The 21,852-nt window shown below is 49.8% G+C and overlaps 2 protein-coding genes, 1 long non-coding RNA gene and 1 pseudogene across 16 annotated transcripts; 3 read left to right on the forward strand and 1 right to left on the reverse strand.

The window, feature by feature from the left end:
* Positions 1-2,702, reverse strand: LOC120690654 (annotated as a pseudogene). The gene is made up of 2 exons (XR_005681854.1): positions 1,695-2,702; positions 1-591 (listed from the first exon to the last, which is right to left on the reverse strand). The product of XR_005681854.1 is annotated as a translation initiation factor IF-2-like (transcript).
* Positions 2,703-2,855: 153 nt separating this feature from the next.
* Positions 2,856-7,820, forward strand: LOC120690653 (zinc finger RNA-binding protein-like). Of its 12 annotated transcripts, XM_039973386.1 has the most exons (7): positions 2,856-3,137; positions 3,761-3,877; positions 4,919-5,011; positions 5,210-5,273; positions 5,800-5,940; positions 6,075-6,311; positions 7,151-7,820. In XM_039973386.1, the coding sequence occupies exons 6-7, from the start codon at positions 6,171-6,173 to the stop codon at positions 7,667-7,669; spliced, it is 660 nt and encodes a 219-aa protein (XP_039829320.1). In that variant the 5' UTR covers positions 2,856-3,137; positions 3,761-3,877; positions 4,919-5,011; positions 5,210-5,273; positions 5,800-5,940; positions 6,075-6,170; the 3' UTR covers positions 7,670-7,820. The 12 variants fall into 12 exon arrangements, with proteins under 12 accessions (XP_039829320.1, XP_039829319.1, XP_039829317.1 ...); XM_039973385.1 differs by having other exon boundaries at positions 3,761-5,011; XM_039973383.1 differs by having other exon boundaries at positions 5,210-5,940.
* A 1,956-nt stretch (positions 7,821-9,776) lies between these two features.
* On the forward strand, positions 9,777-12,565 carry LOC120693203. Of its 2 annotated transcripts, none has more exons than XR_005682921.1 (3): positions 9,777-10,051; positions 10,148-10,832; positions 11,925-12,565. It is a non-coding gene; the product is annotated as an uncharacterized LOC120693203 (long non-coding RNA). The 2 variants fall into 2 exon arrangements; XR_005682920.1 differs by having other exon boundaries at positions 12,412-12,565.
* Positions 12,566-16,433: 3,868 nt separating this feature from the next.
* LOC120687621 (flotillin-like protein 2) lies at positions 16,434-18,484 on the forward strand. The gene is made up of 2 exons (XM_039969643.1): positions 16,434-17,585; positions 17,744-18,484. The coding sequence occupies exons 1-2, from the start codon at positions 16,641-16,643 to the stop codon at positions 18,278-18,280; spliced, it is 1,482 nt and encodes a 493-aa protein (XP_039825577.1). The 5' UTR covers positions 16,434-16,640; the 3' UTR covers positions 18,281-18,484.
* Positions 18,485-21,852: the final 3,368 nt, after the last annotated feature.

The following is a 21,852-nucleotide window of genomic DNA, read 5'->3' on the forward strand; positions in this document are numbered from 1 at the left end:
TTGTCAAACACGTTCTTTTTTTCCCCAAAAAATCCAGGACAGCTTCCTGGCTTTAATTAATAAGGAAGAGTAGCAATACAGATGCCAAAGGCGCCAAAAGACCTAGTCTGAAACGAACTAGGCTGGAGCATCGGAATAGCTCCACGACCAGAGAAGAAGGAAAAATTACATCTTACTCGCTTATGTGACGATCTACTAGAAAGGCCAAGTGTTTAGCACTAGCTGAAATCCACAGCCTAGAGGCCTCTTTAATTTCATCGATGATTCTTGCTGTTGACTTCACTTCCTCATTAAAAACTTGGCGATTGCGTTCGCACCAGATGGTCTAGGTGACCAAAATTGCCAAAGAACGAGCACCTTTCGCTGCAGGACTGTTGGAGGTACCCATCAGCTCAAAAAACCAGACCTCCAGATCATCCGTAGCCCTCCAGCATGACGGGTTCATCGCTGTCCAGGAGCACCAAGAACTGATGCTACTCCAAATGGCACGAGTGGTCGGGCATTCAGAAAATAGGTGCACTGCAGTTTCTAGGTTCCTCCAACAAAGTTGACAAAAGTAGCAATTGGGCCATTCCCTCGGGAGCAGTCGATCTGCAGTCCAAACCCAATTTTGCAGCATGATCCACATAAAGAACTTGCACTTGGATGGAGCCCAAACCTTCTACCCAATATGTTTTTACACACCATGCGAGTTACTATACCTTTAATGTATTTTTCTCTTTATTAACTACCACACAAATTAAATTATGCTGTAACAAATTAAACACCGCCTCTATAAGTAAACTAAGTAATTGTAGACCACAAGTCGAGCACCATGTTCTCTCAGGCTTATAATGCATGTTCACCTCTGCCGTGTGTTTTTCACTGATGTATACTAGTGTTCTAATGTTCTGTTATATATTTTTCAATGTTAGCCTAAACGTTAAACGGTGAACAGTCGGTCACCCACCGTGTAGTAAATAATCGGAATACATGACTGTTTAAATGGCCTTATAAACGGTCGAATCGGATTTATACGGCTTTACACGGCTAATCGCTCTACACAGCTACTCATCGAGTAGCGTTTACACACTATGTAAAGAGTATAAATGGTCGTGTAGGCGAACAATGATATTTTGCTAACAATTTATAAAAGAAGGGGTGAGGACTGCTGTAGATTAAAACAATTAATTCGGCACATGAAAACACTGAAAATGTCATCGGCAGAATTCATATGGGTGCGATGAAAACACCGTTAGTAGAATTTAACAGACTAGGAATAAATTCTACTTTCATTTGCGTAAAATCACAGAGTTAAAAGAATAAAGACAAAATCATCATTTCAGCTGCAAAAGGATAGAAACGCTTTTGACCCTTGCGTTTTTACCATCGTTAGGATCTCCTCCTCCTCCGCCGCTCCTAGGCCTGCTAATGGTCTTTAACCCGTTCCAAATCCAACCACACCCAAATATAAGCAGGTGATTACCTCGACCCAATTCCACCCATTCAATTAGCTTCTCACCCGACTCAACCCGCCCCCATCTCAAATGGGTTTAACCCAACACGCTACCTGACGCCCTCCCTCAACATGGTTTTAAATAGCGGGCTAAGAGATTTAGCGGTTGGATTCAAAAAATAGCTAATAGCGGGCTAAATGAGGCTATAGCGGGCTATAACAACTAAAATACACACGAGTTCAAATAGCGGAACCATACCTCAAATAGCTATAGCGGGAGATTTAAAACCTTCCCCAAACCCACCTCCATCTCCTCCGCGTCGGTCCTTGCCTCGAGGCCGCCCGCCTCTACCGAGCGGTCGCGCCCACCGCAGCACAATGCCGTCGCCATCGAAGCCGCGGCTTCCTGCGGGAGCGCCACTACGACGACGCGAACGCTCGCGGTCGCGTTCCAGAGCCCGGCCTACTCCCTGGAGACTAGCAGGGCGAGGTCCGCCGGCGTCCGCGCCGGAGAAGAGGAGGTCCGGCGCCGCGGGCGCGGCCGCGTGGGCCAAGGTGTCCGACGGCAGCTAGAACACGTACCGGTGGCCGGCGTCCGCGACCCCGCCGCCGTGCGGGCACGAGGCCCGCGCGCCCGCCAAGAGCCCCGGGTACTCTGCCTCGGCAGGAAGGCGAGCGCCGCCACCATCTTCGGCGCCGTACGGGCGGCGGCGCTTCTCCAGGGGCAGCTCCTTGGTGCGCCACCACGAAGGAGGTGGTCGCCGCCGGTCAGCGCCGTCCGCCGCCGCCGGTCCGGGGAGATGGCGGACGGCACCCGCCGCGCCACCGCGAAGGAGGTGGTCGCCTCCGCCGCCGCCGGGGTCTCCTTGTCGGGGATGTGTTGGGATTGGCGTTCGCCTCGTCCGGAGTGGCCGCTCGCTGGGTTCTTGCGGCACTTGCTGCAGTTCTCGGCTGACGGCCTCCTCTTGGCTGGGTTTCGGCGTGGAGGTTGCCGGTTTTGGCGCGGCGGTGCAGCGAACGGTGGTGGTGCTGATGGCGGGGGCAGCGGGGAGGTGAGGCCAGCGGGCGGAGAGGATGGGTTTGGGGGGAGTAGGGGGCGGAGGAAGGAGGCCGCCATGGCGGATGACGGGATGAGTGGCCGGACGAGTGGAACGGATGGTGCCGCCGCGGCCGCCGCGCGGGATCTCGACGAGGAAGTAGAGCTTCCCGGGCTTGAGCGGCGCGTCGTGGTCGAGCGGCCGTGCGCGCACGCCGAGCCGGCACACCTCCTCGGACTCGAGCAGCTGGTGCCCCGGGTGGCCGCGCGGCGCGGCGCCCGCCGCGGCGGAGCGCCTTGCAGATGCAGGTCTTCTCCCCCCCCCCCCCCCCCCACTCCAATCCATCTTATCCCTAACCCCAACCTTTGATATAGAGAACCCGTTTCCACCCATCCACACGCACCCCCCGTATCAACCGGCCCCAAAAAATCCGTTTCCCCCCGACCCATTAGCAGGCGTAGCCGCTCCCCTCCCCCGCTTGGGCCGGTGAGAAGTCGCCATCGCCGCGAATTCCTCCTAGCCAAGACGCTCCTGCCCCGCCGGTCCTCGCTGCCTGTCCCTCGGCCCGGAGCGCCTCCGTCAGACAAAGGCCCAAGCCGCCCCTGTCGGAGCTCGTCGCCGGCCACCGACCAAATTCCCGCCGGAGTTCTTCGTCTCGGTGCCCGGTGAGCACACAAGAGATCCCCTGGCTCTCCTCTTCCTGTCCTCCTCCTCACACGGGCTCCTAGATGGCACCGTGGATGGTGCCGGCCAGATCTCCCATCCACCATGAACACAAAACATCAAAGCTATTTTGTATCTGTAGTGTCAATGATTTGCACGCACGCCCCGCCCGCCCGGAGTACACTGGCGGCCTGAAACTGGACATGCTAACAAAGTATTTGTTCCTCTGTGTTTGTTTAATCTTCTGAAAATAGGCTCCTATAATTATTGATGTATAGCTATGTAACTATTGCAAAGGACAATCAGCTATTTAGTTGTATATATCGCTTTCCCATTTTGCATTAAGGTCATGCCATGCGTATCATCCCCTGTTCTACTCTATCCATTCCAACATGTACTCAAATTCACTCAAGGGCTTTTCAGTGAACATCATTGATCATCTCCTCTAATTTGGCCTTTTTTATTTTATTTGTTGGACAAAGTTGATCACTGGCCATGAAGAACCAGACATGTTTTCTAATCCTATGCGAAGTCTGTACTCACATTTTTTCTTCCTGATTAATTATGCTTTATTTCCTGGTTCAGGTGCTTAGTAATCTCAATATTTTGCTTGCTCTCGTGACAGCTGTTTGTTACCCTGTTAATCTGATGGAGCTATAAGTGTGGATTTTGTTCTGCGCACCTGAAGCTACAGAATTGGAATGTTTAGCACCTTCAAGCTGTTGATATTCAGGCTATATTGGTATATATACTGATGACTGGATTCTATTTTTTTAAGCATGTCATCTCACATGGCAGGGGCGGAGCTCAAGCTTGCCATCGGGGTCCGTCGACCCCGACGAGTTCGGAAGATTTTAATAGAAAACACTGTATATTGGTGTTAATAGTGTTGATGACCACGTCCCCGTTTATGCTAGAACCCGGTGGTTCCACGGTCTGGCTTCGCCCCTGTCACATGGTCTTCCGATAACTTAAATGCAGTACATATTATCAGTGATTATATTAGGTGCAAATTTGGTCCACAGAGTTTTTGTTCCCTGCTTGGATTTTATAGTGCTTAATTCTTTGGTAGTGCTGCTGTAAATTGCCAAGTCTTTTTACTCTCACGAAAATAAATTAGGCTGATAATTTATTTGTAGTACTATGACGACAACAGATAATTTGTAGGTTTTTGCGCCCCCAATGTGCAAGATTTACTATATTAAAGGCCAATCTTGCCTGCAAACATGACTGGCCTGTCATTTTCATGATTGTATTATAGTGGTGTACATGTTGCAGTTTTTGTTTTGTAAAGAACCTAACCTGCTTGGGTTACATGCTCCCCAACGCCGTCCAGCCATCCCAATGTGCTGCCCCACCAAGCGAGTAAATCGGTCCTGCTTCTCTCCTGTAGCGAGTAAATCGTGGGTGCTTCTTCAGTTGAATTCAACTGTAAGATCATAAGTGGATTCTGTGATCTATTAGAGCCAGACCATGCGATTCGAATATAGACGATCAGACATTCCGTTAGCCATTAGTTACTGCTGTAAGATTTTAAGATGTATGTCTCTGGAGAAAGAAGAGTACTTGTGTGTTTCTATGTCTCACTATCAAGTTAGTTATATTGTGTTGATTGTGTGTTCAACTGTTCATTGGTTCATTTCATTGGAAAATAAGGGGTCTTTAATGTGCATTTTCATCCAACATCAATTATCCGACAACAATCGATAGAACTGTAAATTGATGTCTTATGCAACACTGCTCTAAAGGGAGGATCACTTCAGCAATTATTTCTGTACCACAGGTAGAGAGACAAGAATTAAAAGGGAAGATCACTTTAAAAGTTATTTCTGTACCACAAAATAGAGACAAGAATTTAAAGGGGAGATTCATCCAGGTACATGCACAATCCAGAACCATTTTTTTTGTATTGCAATGAAAGATCTATACCTATATATAGGTACTAACTGTGAATTTTGAAATTTTTTTGCTCTCTCCTGTCAACATCATTTAATGATCTTTCCCTTGGCGATTCCATGATGCCATGTTTCTATTTTGTTCTTAGTGATTCTTGGCTTTTTTATTTCTTGCCCAGTTAGAGAAATAGGAATTATAAGTGGAGACCTTTGCAAGAAGGTACATGAAGCATTACAGATCAGGTGTAGTTTCTTCACCTGTTGATGTGTAACATCAACTTGTCAGTTTCATTCTCGTCCAGTGCTGCGTAGATTCAAAGAGTCAAGCACTTCCTGGATAGCAATGGTGTTTGAAAGAAAACTTAAAATAGGGTAACAAAAAATATGTAGAATATATGATATGATCATCTTTTATTTGTCAGGGTCCCATATTTTTTGATACACAGATCTACAACACCAATTTTTCATTGTTTTAGAGTGGATTTCCATTTGAAAAATTGTAGTTATTATATTTGTTAAAGTCAAGTTGCATCAAGTTCTTGAGCAGAATGTGAAAATATTTTGCTGTATGGTCATATCGTACTTTTCAAGATATGATTACATGATCTACTTTTTAGATCTCAATTAGCCTTACAATAGCATATTGTCCATACACTATATTGCAATGAAAACTTTTGTTGCCCGTAGCAACACATGTGCATATACCTAGTTAAAATGAAACTAGAAGCCTACGGGCTCATCTCTAGCCCTGTCCCTCCAAATTTTGCAGGCTCTCTCAACCTTCCACCGCGCAGATCCAGGCATCCCCATCTCCCTTGCTTACAATTCCTTGCCGTCGGGCGTGCAAACTGCAGAGGGGATTCATCTGGACCTTTGTCGACTTCCGTCTTCACCGGTGCGGAGGCTCTAGGTTTCTCGTATCGCTCCGCTCGTTTTCTTCTGCAGTACATATTCCAAATCCATGTGAATTAAACTTCATGCTCATGCCTGTGTTATGTCTGCCCTGGATTAGACCTTTGAATTGGTGACCACTGGCTGTTGTAGATGCCGAGAAATCTGGGCAAATTAAGTGAAGGGGTCCTTTGCTGGCTGAGGAATAAGTAGTTCTTTCAATCACTAGGTGTGATTAGGCCTTCAGCCATGCAGAGATCCAGTGCATCGGCCTTTCCTACTATTATCTTTGAGGAAGCTCTTTGGAGAGAAATGGAGTATCGTAAGAGATTGGAGAGGACTCACCCTCATCTGCTGGTTGCCCTCAATGGAGCCCCTGAGTGGCAGAAAGTAAGTTTTTTTTATGACCTCTATTATGCTGTACAACACTGAGAAATATTCTTCAGGGATCGGAAATGTGTAATCTACAGAAGAATTTAAGGATTTTATTTGACTAAACAGTTATTTTCCATTGGTCCTAAATTATTTAAATTGGAAGTAGATTAATTTCTTCCATAAACCCAGCATATAGCTGAATATGATCGAATAGTCAATAGGAGAGTTGCACACAAAGATAGGCTCACAATTGATGTTCGCTTTCTATTTTCTGTTTTTTTTTCATTCTCAACCATGACACTTGAAACTACCTAGGACACATTAACAGAGCTCAGATGATACATGCTTTGGCAGCAGTTTAGCTCTATAGTTTCTCTTTCATATTTCTAGTCATGTCCTTATTCTGTTTGTGCAATGTAAGCCAGCAATGCAAAGTAATATTGTTTTCGCTTGGACCTCCGCTTGTTCAAAGGCAAAACTTTGACTATTACCAAAAGGCCCAGCTTCATAAAGGACTTTCCATAATCAATATGATCTGACCTTGCTCCTTGCAGACTATGGTTCTGGCTATGGATTTGCTTAAAATATGCTTGGTTGCTGACTTCTTACCTATTTCTTTCACCTTCCAATTATGAACATTTTACAAATCAATTTTCTTCAGATCATAAGATTGGTTATATTATGTATTTAAATTTATAGTTGTCAGTCATTTGTTTCTTCTGGAGTACTATGTTGTCTGGAACCATGATATTTGGTTTATGTGCTATTCATTATTTCGCATCACATTGATACTTTTAATTGTGAAAATTGTTCATTACTAATTTTGATTGTGTAAAAAAAAAAATCAATTTCAGGAGGTTGGTACAGATTCAATATCTGATGATTTTAGGAGAAAGTTAGCCCCAGATAGCACTGTACCTCAACAGCAGTCTAGTTTTAGTTGCTCTGCTGTACAGAGACAGACAGCTTGGTACCCCATCAAGAAAAAAGTGAAAGTTCCACATCTTCCTTCCCAGATTTTGCAATGCCCCAGACCAAACGTGGTACCTTCTTTTTGGTGCAAAATTTGCAAGGTTGATTGTGTTACTGAATTCAATTTCGGTGCCCACATTGGAGGGAAAAAACATAAGGCTAAAAAGCTGGAGATTCTTGGAAATCGGAACACTGGAAGACCTGGCCGTCAATGTTCAGGTATCAGGAACCCTGTACAAAATAGCCATGCAGTCTCTGGAAGCAGAAACAGTGAATCAAATGTGTCTAGTAGCATTGTTTCTGCAAGCTGTGATCTGTCCTCTGGAAGCAGGACTAATGGAATAGAAGAAACCGGATGCACTGCCCCACCAACGAGCAGCATGGATTTCACTGAAGTCTGATGTCTACAATATGCTCCTTGTACATTTTCCTCTGAAATGTAGAGTAATGTGTTTAGTTCTCAAACAGTCAGTGCACTATGGAAATTTCATCTGATGGTGGTGTACCATATATATAAGTTGAAAAAGCTATCTATCTGCAAGATTGATGCTAGTCAGTTTTCTTCTTAATTAAGAGGTAAAACAGCCAAATCGTCGCAGAAAGCGCATGATTGGCTGCCAAATCGTCGTAGAAAGCGGCCCAACACCTGATCTGAGCTGTGGCAATCATCGGCGCCACAGGCTCCCGGCGGCGAAAGAGGATAGCCCGGCCCATCCGGAAAGAGGCTTTTCGGTGCCGTCCAGGACTAGACCCATCCCATCATCCATCCTGACCTGAATCCCTGACGAAAAAGCCGCAACGAAGCAGCACATCAGATCAGATGATCAGGTGCAGGTCGGCAGATCCCCCAACCCCACCGGCCACCACGGCCACCCCAACACCCCCATCGCCACACGCTTCCCTCCAATACCAGAACCAGACCAGACACCCGGGAAAAAATACCCCACCACTCCCCTCCCCTCCCCTCCCGTCCCCGTCCCGCGGCCGCGGCGTGGACGCACGTGCCACCGCCACCCGGGGCCGCCCCACTACCGTGCACCATGCCGCCATGCCAATGCTATAACATCCGCCTTGCCGGTGCGTCGCGCCCGCTCACTCCATCTCGAGCCTGTCTGTCTGGTGCCCGCCCCGTGACGCCGTGTTCCTGCCCTGCTGTCGCCTTCTTTTAGTTTCTTTCAACTCGACCACCCGCCCCGCCACCGCCATTGCCGCCTCCTCCTGTGGTGGCTGCCCCTGGCTGGCACCGCCGACGGCGATTCGACCGGGCGAGGCGATCCCTTGGTGTTATTTACATACTCCTTCCTCTCCTGCCTCTGGTTTCCGACGCTGCCCGCCGGTGAGGCCTCCCCTTGCTGCGTTTCGCGCTTCGGCTTCTCAGATCCCGAGGGCGCGGATCCGATCGCCGGCTGCCTCAAGGTACGATCTGTATGCTATCGCACAGCGCATCTGCAGCCTGTAGGCAATGCCAGCAAATTAACGATGCTCCGGACTGATGGCTTTCGGAGATTTATTATAACTGTGGGGGTTGCCATTTGTTGCTGGCCACACTAGATGCACCCATAAATCACCCAAGATTGCAAGAGGGGTCATGTTGATTTGTATTCTTGGTTGTGCTTTTGGCATTTATTGTCTGTTTATTATGTTCTGCCAGATTGCTGCTTACAACATTACTAGTTCTGCTTCCAAAGCACACGTAATGAAACTCCTCTGAACGGACCCATCTTCCAAAGCAGCGGCAGCCGATCGTGTAGCAGCAGCGGCAGCCGATCGAGAGATACGCCGCTCAGGGAAGAGCAGAGCGGAAGGAGAGATGGAGAGCTTCAAGGTCGCCGACGCGTCGGAGTACCTGGCCATCACCGGCTGGGTCATCGACGTCAAGCTCGCGAAGAAGGCATGGGTGTGGTGGATGAAGATGTTCTTGTTCACTCTGCTCTTTGGATCCCTATCACTGACTGCACAAGGTAAGGTTCTTGACTTCTTGTCATTAAACCTATTGGAGCAAAAATACATACGAGTGACACAAGTATTGATGAAAACAAAACTATCTGTATAGGTGGTCGACCGCAAATCTCTAAACACGAAAGCGCGTCCGCGCTCCGGCCATTCCCTGGCCTCTCGTCGCGCCACGTCGCCCGAAAAAAGATCGGCCGTCCGATCGGGCCGCCTCTCCGTCCAAATCGTCTCCTCGGTCCTCTGCCCCGACGCCTCCGCTCCCGTCCGCGGCTTTCCCGTCTACACCCGTGACCTTGCTCCGCCGCCGCCCGCCCCCTGCCTTGTCGCCGCCCCTGCTCTGCCGCTTGCCCGCCCCTACCTCGCCGCCCTCATCGGTGTCCCGCGTCGTCGCCGCTGACCCGGCCGCGGCCCCGTCCCGTTCGCTGCCCCGGGCACCTCCACTCCACCTGCGGCGCACCCTGCTCTCGCCCGGCTCACCCTCGGCGGAGTGGCCTCTGCTCCTCCGTCCCCTATGGTGCCGAGGCCGAGCCAGCTCGCTCCGCCTCACCACTGCCCCCCCCCCGCCTGCTGCTCCTCTGCCTGCGCCGGCGGCCATGCTCCGGCGACCCCACCCGCAGAGCCCCGGCCCCCAGCGGCGGCGGATCGGCGGGTTGCAGCCGCGCCGGGCTCCACCACGCTTTGCGCGCGGCGTCATGGTGGATCTGCAGCACCTTGGCCACTACCTCCCATTCTCCTCGCGACGGTCGCCATGGAGCGCGGCGGAGCCAGAACTTCCCAGCCGGTCCGTGGTGGACCTCATCCATCCTGTGGCTGCAGGTCGTCTAGCTACGGTGAGCTGCTACCTGCCCTCTCTTTGCTCATCCATCGCTGCCTTGTAATCTCACGATTCTTGCATGTTGTATATGTAATTATGTATTCTTTTGCAGATTAACTACGGGTCTGATGCTGGTGCACGCTCTGTGCTTGCGTAAATGCCCCAACGAATTTGAAGACCCGCGCAGGCTAAGCATCACACCCTCTGTTCGTTTTTCTGTGGTTTGTGCAGATCAGTAGAGGGATCAAGAAAATGGTCCAAATCGAAACTACAGATGAGAATATGAGATTGAGATGCTGTGTCATGCAGGTCTGAGCTTCCCACTCATGACTGCAGTTCTGATAAAAATCTTTAGCCTTCTGTTATTGTGAAGAATCTGATTAGCTAGCAACATGTGCTTATTGGATTCCACAGTGGAGAAAAAAACATTTCTTTTACAGGTTCTTGATCTTGCATGTCATCGCAGCTGCTAGCAAAGGTGTCAAGCTCTGTTTTTCTCTGTTTCTCTTGTGCAGCCTTAAATTCGTTTGATTTTTCAGATTTATACGATGAATAAGCTGATACAACCAAGACGAGCTACATGTTATCTACCATTAGAAGCGCAAATTAGCTACTAATATGTTTGCTTGGAGTACATATTCCTACAGATTTCTCAGTATTAAGAAAGCTCTGCAAAGTTCTTTTATTATTTACTGCACCATCCCTCCAGTGGCCATAGTCAACATTACCTCCACTGCCAACAAGGTGTTCGACAAAATGCCAAGCTCCCAAGCGTATAGCATCTTTTATTTATGAATGTCGTGGTGTGGCAAACCACAGTCGGGTGGCGGAATGCACCCGCCTAAGCCCAGAGGGTGAGTACTCGGGGGTTAGCTAGCGCCTAGTTCGATCTCGCTCAAGAACACCAAGAACACGATGAACACACACCGGGTTTAGAGTGGTTCGGGCCGCCAGAGCGTAATACCCTACGTCCACTATGTGCTGTATTGCTCAAGACGGAAAAGCTTGGACCTGAGTCCAGCGTGCGTCCGCATGTGCTCTAGTCTGCCTGTTGTGTACAGCGAGCGCCTCCCTTTTATATCTCAAGGGAGGCGCGTACATGGCCGTTGGGTCCCCGACAGGTGGGCCCAACCGGTGCAGGATAAAATAACGTACTGTTCATACATTATGGCGTTGCAGGCAGAGGGGATCTCTCTCCTAGATTTCCTTGCATGCTCCTTGAATCCCCCGTTCAGCATGACCAGGCGCTGTCTTGTCAAAACGGCGCCAGGCGTAGCTAGCGGCGTCGCCTGCCACGTAGCTGAACGGGCCGTGTAGCTTGCGGCGTAGGCGGCATGATGAAAAAGTGCCGTGCCGTCGTATCCAATTAATGCGGTAGACGGGCTCTGAGCGGGAGCGGCGCAGGCGGCTCATTGTGTACCTTGGTAATATGCGGTCTATAGGGAGGCCTGACAAAGGCTGCCCCGCGTGCCCTGGCGGCAGAGCACGCCCCATCCTCCGCATTGAATGCGGTGGGTGGGCGAGTCTTCCAGTGGAGGACTCGCACTCGCACCCGCGCTACGGAACACGTGGCGGCTCCGGACCCCCTCCGGCGGTATGTTAGATCCAAGCGCGAGGGAGGTCCGGACGGGTGCGGGGAGGTCCCGGACCCCCACGGGGGGTCCGAGATCTCGGTGGCTGGCTCGGAGCCTCCCTTCCTCAGGGACATGCGTCTCCGGACCTTTCCCTAAGCGGGGTGCGGGTTCGGGGCCGTTGGTCCGTTGAGGTAAGGGCCTGACCCGTGGGGCCCGGCTGCTCCGCCCCTTACCACATAGTTATGGATGACAACATAAGCCTTGCCTTGTTGCAGTAGAAGTTGGTACCCCTGCTACAGGGTACCGACAATGAAGGTACCTGTTTTCCTTCTATTCCTGTCCTGCAAATGGTGTCAACAAAATTTCATTTTCCAATCCTGGTGTCATACATTGATTTCTCCGGGCTTGTTGATGGTTATATATGATAGATAAAGAACAGAAATGTAAACTAATTTTGAGATTTACTTGGGTAACCACTACGCCAAGATGTGAGCATGATCTGGTTCCTCTGGCTATTCGTGTTATGGTACCACATTTAATCTAACCACACTGGCTACTCATCCATTGCAACCTGCAATGTGTAAGCAGCTAGCAGTGTGAACAAACACGCTGGTAATTTTTTTATGCTTCTTGCCATGTAGCAGAGCTTACAAAACCAAATTTACGCTCTAATTAATAGGAGTTACTTCCACTGCCTGCATTAAAAAATTAGGATACTCATCTTACTGAATCTGACAATATTTTCTCCTCTAAACATTGACCACTCAGATTCACTTTGCAATCTGTGTTTCGTATTCTGCAGTGAGGATAATGTTGGAGCTTACTATTAGTAGATGGCAACTTATGACAACTTGATTGTTTAAGTGTTTACTCTTGTGGATGATGGAAAACCAATACGAAAAAGGTGGAAGAGGAGCAAGAAGGCCTCTTTGTATAAAAAACGAAGCAAAAAAAAAGGATCAAGAGCAACGTCTGCAATACAAAATTTACCAATGATGTAAATTCTACTTGCTACTTGATTTTTATACAATATTTAGAAAAGTCATACTGTTATACCAATCAAGGCATGAAGAATGATTAATCCTGGGTTCTTTTTTTTTTGCCCACATATAGTGCACAACTCTAATCTTCAGAGGCTCCTCTTGCATTCATTCTTCGAAGGATTTTCATGATTTTCTATGAAGCAACTTTTTCAATTGTGCAATAAAAATTTAAAATGAATCTATCAAAAAGTGGTATGTTAAGTAGTATATCTATATCTAAAACTCTTGTATGCTCCAACCGTTTAATCGGCAACTGCATATCCACTGCAAGATTGTAAGTATACATAAATAAATATAATACGCTTGTACCCCATCAGAAAGTGGCACACTGGCCCAACTCAACTAGGGCGCGGCAAAGCCGCGTCAGGGTTTCTAGTATTAAATGCTAGAAGTCTTACAGCTAATAACACCATCAACTCAAAATCATTTGATGAGAGCAAGGTTACCTTGATATTTTGTTCTGTGTCGAAGTGCGATTTCTTCGGACATGGCTGGCAAGAATGTTATTGCTGCCCGGACGGAAGCCGGAAAGAGTATTGCCACCAGACAAGGGAAGAGTGCAGGGCCAATTGCGCGTTGTGCGGACCCAAGTGCTACAAACCGGTCGATGTGACAATAAATGCTACTTTATACAAACAAGCCATTATTGTGTGATCCAAAAATCAGTCCACTATATATACATTTCTTGATGCTTTTGCATTAGAATCAATTCATGTACAATTGCACAACATTTCTCTCTGTCGTGCTTTTTAGTGATGCCGGCCAATTACTCTAGTTATTCAGATCGGCAACGGTCAGTCGGATGTGTGATAGCAGGCAGCAGTTTGTATTTATTTTGCCAACCAAGCTTTGCAGAGAAGTCAAAATAAATTAAATATACAGTGGGATACAAGATTAAGGGATGTTATTGGATGGCTGCAATCAACACATAGGATCGACGAGGCAATTTGAAGCAGGAAATAGCAAGCAGGTAGGCAGCTAGGGCCTAGGGATGCCGCCCGTGCCGGCCGTGAGAACAGGATCGGAGGAGCACTAGTGCTGCACTAGATGGTCAGCCAATAATCCAGAAGAACTCAGCCCCAGTCCAGCAAACCAGCAGGAGAACGTGTCCCGTCCGTCCTCCATCGCGGAGACCAGCGTCCTACCCCTGGACAGATGCTGATGGCTTATTGCAACATTTTCTACTCCCAACTGCCTTTTCTTTCCTCTCTCCGCATCCAGTGTTTTGTTCCATCCCACAGCCGTCGTACTCGTACGGTGTGAGCAGGAGCGACGGTACGGTGATACTTCTGGGGCACGGCTGCGCGCAGCGGAGCTGTAGGGGCAGCGCGTGCACCAGGCCCGGCCCTGAGGGGGGTCGAGCTGTGCAGCCGCCCTGGCCCCCCAAAACGTAGGGGTCTCCCAAGGTAACACGCATACATATATAGTATACTTGTAAATGGGCTAGGTTCACACGACAAGCAAGAAGCAACGCTAGAAGGCCTACAAGCTAATCACGTAGTCATGCTTGTCTAATTGGCAATTGCGTACCACGCTAGCCGACTCATCGATTCCTTAAATTCTCATTGTCGTTGTTCATTCACTCACCCTGATTGGATTCCAATCTCACTGCCCGTAACTCGTAAATCATCTGATAGACTGATACTAGCCCCTTCATTGATCCTTCGTCTTTGAAGTCAGAATTCATCTGTTAGCATCTACCCTCTATATCTACATTTGATAATTATCTTTTTGAAAATTTCAGAGCCCTCATGTCATCTAGAAGACACCCATCAAAGTTAAAACTATTGAAGAATTATTTCAGGTCTGTAATATCTCAAAAAGGTTAAATGGTTTGGCCACTTTATGCATTGAGAATAAATTATTGGTAGATCAACACTAATGCCATCATCGATGATTTCGCATTGAGAAATGCTAAAAGAAATTTTAAGCTAATATGTATAAATTGTATGATATAAATGTTGCTTTGGACACTTTAAAGTGTTTTTGACTACTACTGTTATTGTTATTATTAGTTCGTAGTATTGTTATGGGGGCCTCTTTTTTAGTTATGCCCCGGGCCACCAAAAACTTAGGACCGGGCCTGGCGTGCACGCATGGCGCGAGGCCGCGAGCGCATGGCACCACACCACACCTCGACGGCCCCCCGTCGGCCCGTCTGGTTTTGTTGGAAGAAGAGACAAATAATCCTTTTTCTTTTTGTTTCTTTTCAATCAACAGCTGAGCTGAGACTACCTCATTCGGGAGTATTTTTCCCAACATGCCAAGGACTACTCCACAACCGGCGATCGTCGTAGATCTCCATCACCACCGTCCGACCCAAGACTTGGTGCTGCCGCCGCTCATCAGACGATTCACATTGCAAGCAGTGACGGATCCACGATTTGCCCTTTGGGGGGACTCATCTCCTTTCTTCTTCCTCCAGTCCCCCCCTTTTCTTCTTCCTCCCTTCTTTCTTTCCCCTTTTTCTCCCTCCTTGCCTCTACTTTTCATGGAGTTTCTGGGGTAGGTGGGCTTGAGCCCCCCTGCCCCCACGCTAGATCCACCCCTGATTGCAAGGTCGTCGCAACCTTTCCGGAAATGGAACGATGCGTGCAGCACCGGCTGTGTCCTTTGCCTTGCAAAATGCACCAGCGAGGAAGATGTAGCATGCGAATCCCCTTCCTCGAAGCTTCCAGGCCTCATTGCCTGGTAGCAGTGCCGTTCCGTAGGCCACAACTGTGAAACACTCGTTGAGACGCACATGATCTTGTTCGCAACATGCTGGCAGCTCGGGGTTTAATCAGTGCCAGAAATTTGGCGTGCATTGTCATCTGCCAACCTAATTCGTTCGCTGAAGCCTTCCTCTCAGTGACGTACACTAGTATATCGCACCTGCAATTCTTATAATGCAAATCCACGGCTTGGGTGTATGACCATTAAGTGGCGTAATTTGGAAAAATATATTCTCCTTTGAGAATGTATTGACACCTCTTTTCACCTAGTTTATTTAGTGAGGTAATTTGGGCCGAAAAAAAAAATGTTCAATGCAAACTACCTCGTCGGTGGAAATGTCAAAAACGAAGTCTAATAGATGTACTTGGAAGATTTCAAACAGTCAGTGCAAGTAATTTTTATTATCCCCACCCAACTTCCAAATTTCAATTCGCCGATTTGGCAAGCTGCCTTTAGAAGTGAAAAATGGCAAACACAGAAAAATTGACGATTATAATTTCTCACTCCGAAATCTGAACTTCAAGTGGAATGCTAGTAGCCTGGATCGGAAGCAAATTAGTCGTCATGGGTGGTAAGTAGTTCATGAGGAAAGTGCCGAGACTCGGAGGCTGTTGTAGGCTCGTAGCATCGTGCGAAACAATGAAATTTTTACTATGGCCGTGTCGTGCACTCGTGCTGCGCTTGAACAGGGGATTTGGTGGAAGCAGATGCGAACTCCTCGCTGTTTTATAGTAGTTCGGAAAAAGGAGATATAGTAAATCATATTCTCCCGTTGCAATTCTCTGCAAATAAAAGGCAGATTTACTCCTTTTAAATCAACCAAAAAAATAGATTTCCAAAAAAAAGAGTGAAAGTGGAAAGAGATCGGTAAATTCCTTCTTTTCCCCGGAAATCAGCCCGGTACTACTACCGCATCTGCGCGATGTGTCGAACAAGCCAAAGGCCACCCCACGAGGCCTCGACGGACGGTCACAGATCTCCTGTCGTGCCTCGCCAGGACGCGCCCTCGCCCGTCTGATCGCTTCCACCACGATCAAGCGGCTCTCGCAACCAACCGCACGGGCACAGGCACAGGCACAGTTCTTTCCTCCGCCGCCGGCTAAAAGCCTAAAACCCCATTCCGATCTGCTCGATTGATCCCCTTCCTCAGTTCCTCCCTCCCTGCCTATAAATCCGCCGGCTCCCCCTCACCAATCATCACGTAGATTTCGATTTCGATTCCTTCCACCGAAACAATCCCCCGTTCCGCAGCAAGTCCAGAGAGATCCGATCGATGGCGAGCTTCAGGGTCGCCGACGCCTCCGAGTACCTGGCCATCACGGGCTGGGGCATCGACGACGTGAAGCTCGCGAAGAAGGCGTGGGTGTGGGTCGGCCAGCAGTGCAAGAAGTTCGACATCACGCCCGTCAACTACGAGTTCGAGGTCCACGCCATGAGCTCCGAGAAGCTGCCCTTCATCCTCCCCGCCGTCTTCACCATCGGGCCCAAGATCGCCGACGACGGCACCCACGGGGCCTCCCTGCTGCTCTACGCCAAGCTCATCGCGCCGCACGACAAGAACTCGTCCCACGTCCGCGAGCTCGTCAAGGGCGTCATCGAGGGTGAGACGCGCGTGCTCGCCGCCTCCATGACCATGGAGGAGATCTTCCAGGGCACCAAGTCGTTCAAGCAGGCCGTCTTCGAGAACGTCCAGCTCGAGCTCAACCAGTTCGGCCTCTACATCTACAACGCCAACGTCAAGCAGCTCGTCGACGTCCCCGGCCAGGAGTACTTCTCGTACCTCGGCCAGAAGACGCAGCAGGGCGCCGTGAACCAGGCCAAGGTCGACGTCGCCGAGGCGCGGATGCGCGGCGCCGTCGGCGCCAAGGAGCGGGAGGGGACCACGCTGCAGAAGGCGGCCGAGGTGGACGCGCAGACCAAGGTCTTCCGCGTGCGCCAGGAGGCCATCGGGATCAAGGAGCAGGCCAAGGTGGAGGCTGAGGTCAAGGTGTTCGAGAACGAGCGGGAGGCCGTCGTCGCCGCGGCCAAGGCCGACCTCGCCACCAAGAAGGCCGCGTGGGACAGGCAGACCAAGGTGGCCGAGGTCGAGGCGGACAAGGCCGTCGCCATCCGCGAGGCCGAGCTGCAGATGGAGGTCGAGCGGAAGAACGCGCTGCGCCTCACCGAGAAGCTCAAGGCCGAGCAGCTCAGCAAGGCCACCGTGCAGTACGACACGCAGGTAATCCTAATAGATTCCTAATCCATCATGGAGTAGCAGCAGTAGCAGATGCATTTCTTTCGCCATTTTCAGGTTCCAAAATCATGGATGTCGATCGTGATCAATTTCAGCTTCGATTCATAACCAATTTCAATTTGCTGTTCTGAATATAATCGCAGGTGCAAGACTCGAACGCGGCGCTGTACAGCCGGCAGAAGGCCGCGGAGGCGAAGCTGTACGAGCAGCAGAAGGCCGCGGAGGCGCGCAAGGCGCAGGCGGACGCGCAGTTCTTCGAGCAGAAGCTGGCCGAGGACGCCAAGCTGTACGCCAAAAAGAAGGAGGCGGAGTCGCTGGCCACGGTGGGCAAGGCCAAGGCCGACTACGTGGCGTCGATGCTCCAGGCGCTGGGGGGCAACTACCACGCGCTGCGCGACTACCTGATGATCGACGGCGGGCTGTACCAGGAGATGGCGCGCATCAACGCCGGCGCCGTGAGCGGCATGCAGCCCAAGATCAGCATCTGGACCAACGGCTCGGACGGCGCGGGCGGCGACCTCGCGGCCGGAGGCGCCGGCCCCAGCGGCGGCGCCGCGATGCAGCAGGTGGCCGGGGTGTACAAGATGCTGCCGCCGCTGCTGTCGACCGTGCACGAGCAGACGGGCATGCTGCCGCCGGCGTGGATGGGCGCGCTGCCGCCCAAGGAGGAGGCCAACTGAAACCCGCCGCAGCAAGGGAGACATCTATCTAGATGGTTATCTTAGCTCGTCTCTTGATTTGTCGTTATGGAGTCGTTAGTGCATGTCATCGCAGAAGGTAATTTAGATGCGTCGTCATCTCTCTGGTGGCTCTTGTTTTGAATCTATCGACAATGGTGCTGTGAAGTCGGTTTTATATGGTTTGGGACATTCCGTCGCAGAAGGCTTGCATCTTCTTCATGTCTGTGGTTGGTTTGCACGTACGGTACATGCAGGCAAACTGTAAAACAGGCTTTGTGCTTTTGTGGCAAAGGCTGCTTTGCTCTCCGCCACTGATAGATCCAGGCATCTAGCACGCGGACCATAAAGCCAAGAGGCTTCAGCGCTGTTTAAAAGTTAGCACAAAGTTTTTTTAAAAAAGTGTGGAGCGCTTAAAACACGCAAGTAGACTACCACAAAGGCATGCTAGATGCTTCACTACAGTCACACATCTACACCTCATCTTTGATTTTTGCTGTCACCACCACGTAAGAGGGTGCTGCGCTTCATCCATACTTCACATCAAACAAGGATGACTAAAGATTTCATACCTCCGCGTGGAACTCCTTTTGTCGGGTGTAGTAACGGTTCAACCAGCCACGTAAAAATAATCCACATTCTATCTTGAACTGCTAGCTGACCGAAGAATTTGCATTTTGGAGATACCCAAGCCGACTAGATGATTTCATTGAGGTTTGTGTTGATCGATGATTGCCCCTAGGAATTGCGCATTGTAAGTTCAGCTTGTCGAGAACTGACCGGACTTGTTAAACTTTCATGAGATTTCATTCTTGATGTGCGGCCTAAAGTTCAACTGTTGAACATTCTTCCAAAATTGCACAAATTCTGCAAGAAGCCGTGCAGAGAAAGACGGGTGAAGGAGATCCAAATCCTTAATCCATGTGTTGCCATGCGCTATTTCAAAAAGATATTTTCTATCGATTTCTAGTTATAATTATTGTTGCTGCCAAAAAGATGCTGATCCGTTTCAATGCAAAGGTTTGTCCTCCAGATCCCAAGCTCGCCATGTTGCTCTGCGGCCCTTGCAGAGTTGCAGTCGCAGGGGGCAGGGCACCCTTGTGCCTAGCTGAATAGCTGACCTATCGTCCATCCCTCCGCTGGATCGGTGAAAGAATCTGGCAAGGGGCGAGGGCGCAGCGCTCGTCATGCCTGGCGCCAATGAGTTCATCTTTTCGATTCGATAGAGCGGGCGCACGCGAACGCGAACGCGAACGCTACCGTGCCTGGGAGGCTGGGATTGGCGCCCCCCGTGCTCTGCTGCCAAAAGCAAAAGCTAACGCAAACGCAAAGCCCTGCCCCTGTCGCTACCGAGCGAGCTCTGCATGTGGGTGACCAGAGCTACCGCTGGGTTCTTGCTTGTCTGCCGGCTGCTGTTTCATTTCCCCCCAAATCCGATTGGGAAATTGGTGTTTTTACCCTTGCCGAGGAAGCCAATTGTGTTTTTACCCTTCTTTTTGTAACTTTGTGATTTTACCCTCACGTTTCAAAAATGAAGCTTCTATTTACCCCTACTTTGAGTGTTTTTTAAGTGTACCTCTGTTAAATGAATTTAAAAGGTAATAAAATTTTTAAAAAAATTATAAAAATATGTAAGTACCCCTTATTCAACCATCCCAACCCTAGATAACTATCTAAAACTCTCCTGCTCCTTTGCACCACCTCCACCTCCCTTCTAACCCTAGTAGCTTCTGCGGCCAATGGCAGCAAACTAGCATTCACAGCGGCCGGTGAGCGCACATAGGGCGGTCGAGTATGCTTATGCAGACAGATTTGCTGAATGTGGTTGGACATAAAGTTTTTCTTTTGCAGTTAAATTGATGTCATTAGCTTTTTCTAATAAAATAGGGGTGAACTAAATCTTCAGTTTAAAAAAGCAGGGGCAAAATCACCAAGTTAAAAAAATAGGGGCAAAATCACCATTATCACTTAAAATAGGGGTATAAACGCAAAAGCCCCAATCCGATTTAGTTGATTCCAGTGATACGAACGTTCTGCCGCTGTTAGGCCCTGTTTAGTTAGTTTCCAAAAAAAGTTCTACAGTACCCGTCATATCGAATTTTCGGACACGAAACATTAAATGCAGTTTAAAGAAATAATTAATAACACAGTCTAACTGATTAGCACGAGATGAATTTTTTAACTCTAATTATGTCATAATTAGACATTATTTGTCAAATAACAACGAAATGTGCTAAAGTACAAAAATCCAAATTTTTTCACAAACTAAACACACCCTTAATTTCATTTCACTTTTGAGGAGATGAAGCGCGCGCATGCGTGGCTTGGCTCGTGAGGAGCCGTCGGGTCTTGGGAGTTTGGACCTTCGATCAATAGTGCAGAAATATCAACGCTTTCCCTAAGGTTGGAATGCTGCTGAGCCCGGCAGCTTTACCACACACACTACGTGTGCAGTGGTCTTTGAGAGATGCTGGTGGCTTTTGTTTTGAATCATTAATGGGCCTGTGAAATCGGTCTCGCTAAGCCTGCTTGCTTTGCAATGGTACCAGCAAGCAAACTAGCGCAACAGGCTTTGTGCGTGGCAAAGGCAGCTTTGTGGTCCAGCACGCGGCGGCTGCCGTGCTTTTTGTCATTTTGTGTGTTGCTGTGCAGGGGGCAAGGCACCCTTGTGCCTCTCAGTTCCTGGGCGCAGAATGCCAGCGTCTCCGGCGAGGCAATGTGGGGTCTACACAGCTTTGACTGTATTCACCACCGTAGTAGTAGCAACAAAGTTACGGTGGCCAGCTACATCAGAGAAGGAGGGGTAGAAGTTTTTTACAGCTCGTCCGGTGAAAACCGAAAAGGAGCGGGGAGGGCAAGCTCGGCGGCAGCGAGGTGCGCGTCTGGTGTAGATTGCAGATGGCTGGGAGGAGCTTTGACTGATCAAGATCTAAGGCTATCCGCACTCGTCATATTCTAAATTTATTCTCTAAAAGAAATATTCTGTCTTAGTCATCGAGATTCTCTCCTCTATCCCAATTTCTGCTACACTCGTCATACTTTATATCTCATTCTCTATATCCTAGTCATCTCCATTTCATACTCAAATCAACTCCTTCTATAGTTAAAGCGGGTCCCACACTTCATCTCTCTCCCCTCTCCCCTCCTCTCTTTCTCTCTCCACTGCGAGCCCTCCCATGCTCTGCTCCCACGCCCATCCCGCCCCCCTCCCCGGCGGCGCCCCCCCCTCCCTCCCCGCGCCGGCGGCCGCGCGCTCCTCCTCCCTCCGCCGCCGCCGTGCGGAGCCGCCCCCTCCTATTCCCTCGCCGCGCAGAGCCATGGCGGACACGCGCCACCCCCTCCCTCCTCCACCCTCCCTCCGGTGCTTCCTCCGGCGGCCATGGGCTTGGGCGGCGAGGTGGAGCGCCCGCGGCGGCGCTGGCGAGTGGCCGAGGCAGGCCGGCCCGCGCGGGGCCGAGGAGCGGCGCGGCGCAGGGCGGAGGATGCCGCGCGGCGGCCGGCGGGACGGCGCGAGGCCGCCTCCGGCGTGGCCCCTGCTCCCTCCGCTCGCGCCGGCCACGGCGGCGTGGCGAGCA

This window comes from Panicum virgatum, chromosome 9N (genome assembly GCF_016808335.1).
Source record: "Panicum virgatum strain AP13 chromosome 9N, P.virgatum_v5, whole genome shotgun sequence".
Lineage (NCBI taxonomy): Eukaryota > Viridiplantae > Streptophyta > Magnoliopsida > Poales > Poaceae > Panicum > Panicum virgatum.